We start from the raw sequence: 5,874 nt of genomic DNA, 5'->3' as shown, positions 1-5,874 counted from the left end.
TGAAAATGTAGGTTCCTGTCAGCAGCGTTATGGGGGTAAATGTGATTTGGAGCGGGGTGATTGCTCTGCGGACCTAAGGCGACTGTCAGTTACCCGGATTCTGAGTAGATAGTAGGCAGAGCACTCTTAGATGCTATCAGTGGGTGCTTACAAATTCCGATCCCTTGCCCGATGGTTGTGTTTTGGTACCCGGCAAGAAGGTGGCGATGCGATTGGCAAGCCAGCCCTTGGGTAGGGGAGCACGCTTCGGCATGGAAGGGTCCCGGGGGAAAGTAGTCTCTTCAACAAAGAAGAACACAGCAAGGATGGCGGCGCCGACAGGGCCCAGCGTCCACCAGAAGACATAGTTCCACGGCTTGCGCTCCGCAATGAAACCGCCCAGCGTGCCACCGCCGACGACAGCAAAGATGATAAGGACCTCGAAGATAGCAAATGCTTTACCCCGCTGGTGCAGATAAAACATATCCATAATGTAACCGCTGCCCAGGATAGCAGGGATACCACCAAACATGCCGCAGAAGAGTCGTGAGAGGGTGAAGGAGATATAGTCATTTGCACCCGTCATCTCGGCAGCCCAGATCTGGCAGGCGAAAATAGCCACCAGACTCCAGAATACCACTGAACTGCGACCAATAACACCCACAAGAGGAATCACGAAGAAAGGACCTGCGACCCATCCTGCTAGACCAGCCGCAACCGAATTTAGGAGGTCGGTTTGAGTCTTGTGATATGCTGGGATTTGGTAGATGAAGGTGAGTTGGTTGGAATTGGGCGACATCTGACCCGCAAAACCGGCCAGGCAAATGCATGCAAATATGGTAATTTTCTTATGCATGGGCCAGTTCTGGAAGACTGTTAGAGGGGTGCATCGCGATATGGTATGCCGGGGTCCAAGATCATTTCACATACCAAGGGGTCTTCCGGGTCATCGCTCGGTTGAGGAATGAGGACGATGCCATTGTCATTCTTTTTGGAATATTCGGAAGACTGATCGCTTCCACCGGCGACCATCACATCCGGTGAGGGGTACTTGTCCTCTTGCTCTGTTGCAGACATGGTGAACGTGCAACCACTTGCAGAGAGCTTACCAGACGTTGACAGGGAGGGAAAAAAAAAAAGCAAAAAGGCTAATTTCTCCGAAGGATTTCTTCTTCATGAACTGCAGGGCATGTGATTTATACTCGCACTGATGATTTGCAGATTTTATTATTCATTAGAACCTTACGTACAGGGGTTATTTCCAACCTAAATTACCTTCGAACGAAGCGAAGAGTTGACCCCTGCATACTAGTAGATGTAACCTCGGCCATAGGTTCATGACGACAAGGGTCCGCGGCAACGATTCATTAATCGCTCGTCTCAGGTAGAAATCTCTCCAGGAGCGGCTTGACTGGGTTTCCGAAGAAGACCCCGTCTTGCTGGCTTGCGGACGGGGTGACATTCCGCGGATGCTAAGGAGCGACGGTTCGCGGTTAGGGTTTGTTAGTGCACGAGTTGGCTTGGAGCTAAGACTGGTTAGTAACGCTTATTACTGATCAGGAGGATCGCCCGGCCGTCTTCATTGGACCGCCAATATACTTCCGATGGAGCACTGATAATGCCAAGAACGCTTCGATATGAATACCATTAGGCTACGAAGTAAATGGTCCTGTCCATTTTACTCCGACTACATCCTGATCCTGTGTGGAGTGCCTAAGATTGGTTCGTGGTCATGTTTCAATTTCAGATCGCATCGTAAATCTATATGGTGTTCTGGACGTATCTCCTTTCGGCACTCTCCTCCGAAGTTGGTCTCCGATCCATGTCACTCTCCAAAGTATGCCCTAGCGTGGTGACCACCTCAATGGAAGTGGTTTTCATGATGCCCCGGTCATCAAGGCGAATTTGAGACTCGCTGTCCCCGCCATAGTCATCTCTCTCGTCTGGCTCGTTTCGAGTATCAAATACTGTATGTCCCCAGTCGATTCGCGAGTTTCGCCCGGTGCGCGTGTTCCGGAGTGGTAGAGAATGAGATTTGTCACGAGAATAGTAGTTCGTAGTCACGGAGTTATGGCCGAGGAGCGGTCGGACAGATGGAGCAGCAGCAGCAATAATACCGAATGTCGCTTCCAGTCTACGACAGAGACAAGTCAGCATCGCTTTTTCTTTTTCAAGATGATGGAGTATTCGTTAGTCCGGGACAACTTACACTGCCCACATGAATAGGTCAACCAGATCCCCTAGATAATAGCACTATCAATGATCGGCTCAATCATACAAGAATGACCTGGAACGCAAGAAGACATATACTCACACGTCGGATCTTTCGTTTCCATTAAACTAGGAACCAGGACAGTGCGAGCAATTGCGAAACCGCCGCTCCTGATAGTCCCGCCCTTCAATCAGCAAACATCTTCCAAATATTTATGCCCATAATTTACTCACGCGAACCCCAGGGCCATAATCCCGCATATGCCCAGTTTCACTCTCTTCGGGAGTTTGATGTTCCATAGGAAAATAATTGGCAGAATGGACAAAGCAAAGTCTGTTGATGCAGCAATCGCTACGTAGATCATGTCAGATTATACCGGCATCAAATGAGCGGGAGCCGTACTTCCTTGGGCGATTCCAATCGCATCGATCGCAGAAGCCGACCAACAGTGTCCATCCACTGACTTATCCCAGTTAAGCTCCACGGGGGTACATTGAGGGAATATAACGGCGGCGTCGAGGACACTGGTAATGGTGTTAAAGGCGATAAAGCACCAGAAGAAAACCCTCCATTTCTTGCTTGTGAGGCTGGACACCACTGTTAGCCGCAGGGTGACGGTGGGCGAGACCCCAGTATCGGCACTTACAAAAGCCTCTTGAGAAACAGACTAATTGAAATCTTGAGGAAGACTGTTGTGAAAATTAATAAAAACTCGCATATCCGCAAAAGCTTCATGCTGTAAGTCGCGTTTTCATGGCCGACATATTTTACATGTCGTCCAAAACCATGCGAGGTTGCTCCAAGAACCAGTCCCAGAACAACCAATTGCGTCAACTGAAGTGATATCGGGTCAGCCAAGGATCCAGAGTGTGCACTTCCACGTAAACTCAAGATTCACCATCGCAAAGACATTGAACCAGTCATCCCAGGACAACATTCGAATCATGTACCGGCGCACATATAGCCGTAATAATGTGAGGATTAAAGCAATGATGGTTGTAGCAATGGTCGGTACCGTGACCATCGACGCTCTAGAGACGTCGCCGCCATCAGATGGTACTGTTGACCTCTCCATGAGGTATGATGGTCTGCGGTGACAATCACAGGGGAATGGGAGCGCTTATCGGGCGAAGACAACCATAGTCTTTTTTTTTTTTTTTCTTTTTCTTTTCTTTTCTTTTTCTTTTTTTTTAGTGCCAAGGCAGAGATGCACAAACAAGAACGAAGAAGAAGAAGAAATAATAATCAAGTCTAGCAGGGAGGGGCAAGGATTCGTTTCAGCACAGGGATACCCTGTCGAAGAACCACTAATTCCCGTAAGAAGCTTTGCCGAGGCCACCCCCTACACATGTCTTGCCCTTGCATTCCGGCGGAAATATTTGGTCCGAAGAATGTCGGCGGACACTGGCTTGAATTTCTCATTGATTACACCCAGCGTAGGATCCGGCACACACACACACAGCGAGAGAACCACGGTTCAGCCGAACAAACGTTGGATCTCTCGTCCTTTTGTCTCGACCCCACACGGCCCGGGACGCCGTCGAACTTTGACCTCCACACGATCCCTGTCATGGCGCATCGGCCGATACGACGCTCTTATTTTAGCCATGCGAATCGCCGTGCCCCTCGTGGAGTTCTCTGCCACATCCCTGCTCGAATTAATAACGGACATATTAAGTCTGAACCAACCGCTCGCCTCCCGGATCGTTCGGATATCTCCGATGTTGTATTGGACACGCATGGCTGGCTGGGGCGTATTTTGATTGGAATTACTAAGGTAAATGATCGCTACGACCCAAAGTTCAAATCACGCCATGTCCTGGCTCTGCTTTTAATGAGTTGTGACTGTAACTGACCCACGCTCCACATAGCCATTTTCAGTATCTTAGCCTGCAGGAGCACCCTGATCTGGACGCACATTCCTTGTGAGTAGTCTCAGAAAAGCTTAACGATCATTACCTGAACCGGATTGCGAAAAAGAAAAGAAAAAGAGAGAAAAAAAGAAAAAAAAAGTAAAAGGTGTTCCAAGTCAAACATGGGCAGCATGGAACCATCCAAGGATTTCACCGTCACCATTGTCGGCGGTGGGATTGGCGGCCTTGTACTTGCCGCCGGTCTTCTGCGACGCAAAGTACCCGTCCAGATCTACGAGGCGGCACCCGCCTTCGCTGAGATCGGCCTTGGCCTGTCGATTGGCCCTGCCGCTCACCGTACTATGCCCCTCATTGACCCTCAAATTCGAGAGATCTATGACTCGCTCGTCACAACTCACGCAGATAGCCCTGGCTACGAGCAGTTCCGCCAAACATGGTTTGAGATTGTATGGGCCAGCGGTGACCGAGAGGGTGACACGCTGATGAACCTGAAGGCGCTTCCGTCGGGGCAGACAACCTTGCGCCGAGCGGACTTTCTTGATGCGTTAGTGAAGCTGATTCCTCCCGAGATTGTGCAATTTGGGAAGCGACTGGAGAGTCTCCAAGAAACGGCCGAGGGTGTATCCTTGCGATTTGACGATGGCACGACGGCCGTCGCTGATGTTGTTGTTGGATGTGATGGAATCAAATCCAAGGTAAAGGAGTCGATGCTGCCGGAAGAGTCAAAGGTAAAACAACCCCAGTACAGTGGAATGTACGGGTATCGTGCTGTACTGGATATGGATGAGATGGTGGAGGCCGTCGGCGACCAACGTGCGAGGGTGTCCACCATGTATGTCGGAAACGGCGCATACGGTATCTCATATCCGATCATGCGGGCCAAGAAAGTGAATTTCGGCCTGTATATCTTGAGTGAGAAATGGGATTGTGACACCTGGGTTCGACCAGCCGAGAGGGAGGAGATGCGCAAGGATGCCAAAAATATGGGCAGATATGTGAATGCCGTTATTGAGGTATGGAATCAGGCCCTCGTCCATGTTGACTGAGACACCAGCTGACTTGGTTCACCTAGCGCATGCCCGATCCCTCTCAATGGGCGATTTTCGAGCATCCTCATATCTCCACGTACACTCGGTCAAAGGTTGCCATCCTTGGGGACGCCGCACATGCCTCTACACCTCATCAGGGTGCTGGCGCCGGACAGGCTATTGAAGATGCTCATGTGATTGCTGAGCTCCTCGGGGATGCGCGAGTTACTAAGTCGGAGCATGCTGTAGCTGCTTTCAAGGCTTACGATGAGGTCCGACGACCGCGAAGCCAAAGGGTCGTTACTAGTAGCAAGGAAAATGCGTACCTCCTCTGTTTATGCTTGGACGGTGTGGGTGATGATGAAGAGAAACTCAAGGAGACGTGGAACCAGCGCCTCCGCTGGCTGTGGGATCTGGATATACAGAAGCAGGCGGAGGAAGCCAGGGAGATAATGATCGAGCACATGCGAGCATGAAAGAATCTATCACGCTTATATTACGCACCAGCCATCCAGGTAAGTAAATAAGGAATATCCCGATTTTTGGGAAAGATTCCTGCAGATCAATAGTCAACGAATTTTAGAATTTCGTTTCCCAAAAAAAAGGCTAAAAGTAAATCAAAAGCGGCGGTATAGACATACAAATACCTTGTGGAGCTCCATTGCCCGAAGCACCAGTTGAGGTAGGCGACATACCAGTGAATGTGAGCTATTCGGTAGAAGCCCTGGAACCTAAGAAAGGGTGACATTCTCCATATCGGTACTTCGTCTCCAGATTAAGT

At 49.9% G+C, this 5,874-nt stretch overlaps 3 protein-coding genes across 3 annotated transcripts; 1 reads left to right on the top strand and 2 right to left on the bottom strand.

Annotated features, from left to right (window-relative positions):
* Positions 1-136: 136 nt before the first annotated feature.
* Positions 137-1,125, bottom strand: ANOM_011543 (putative polyamine transporter; the record flags this gene model as incomplete). Its single annotated transcript, XM_015556799.1, has 2 exons — positions 137-844; positions 910-1,125. Coding segments are annotated over 2 exons (921 nt in total), but the record flags the coding sequence as incomplete, so codon positions are not given.
* A 615-nt stretch (positions 1,126-1,740) lies between these two features.
* ANOM_011542 (uncharacterized protein) lies at positions 1,741-3,266 on the bottom strand (the record flags this gene model as incomplete). Its single annotated transcript, XM_015556798.1, has 7 exons — positions 1,741-2,113; positions 2,189-2,219; positions 2,294-2,361; positions 2,425-2,542; positions 2,594-2,778; positions 2,838-3,025; positions 3,090-3,266. 7 exons carry the CDS (start codon positions 3,264-3,266, stop codon positions 1,741-1,743), a joined length of 1,140 nt encoding a protein of 379 aa, XP_015400952.1.
* A 960-nt stretch (positions 3,267-4,226) lies between these two features.
* On the top strand, positions 4,227-5,569 carry ANOM_011541 (putative salicylate hydroxylase; the record flags this gene model as incomplete). The annotated part of the gene is made up of 2 exons (XM_015556797.1): positions 4,227-5,078; positions 5,138-5,569. The coding sequence occupies 2 exons, from the start codon at positions 4,227-4,229 to the stop codon at positions 5,567-5,569; spliced, it is 1,284 nt and encodes a 427-aa protein (XP_015400951.1).
* Between the last annotated feature and the right edge of the window lie 305 nt (positions 5,570-5,874).

This window comes from Aspergillus nomiae, assembly GCF_001204775.2.
Source record: "Aspergillus nomiae NRRL 13137 chromosome Unknown contig00730, whole genome shotgun sequence".
In the NCBI taxonomy this organism is placed as follows: domain Eukaryota; kingdom Fungi; phylum Ascomycota; class Eurotiomycetes; order Eurotiales; family Aspergillaceae; genus Aspergillus; species Aspergillus nomiae.
This window is presented reverse-complemented; position numbering and strand designations above follow the sequence as displayed.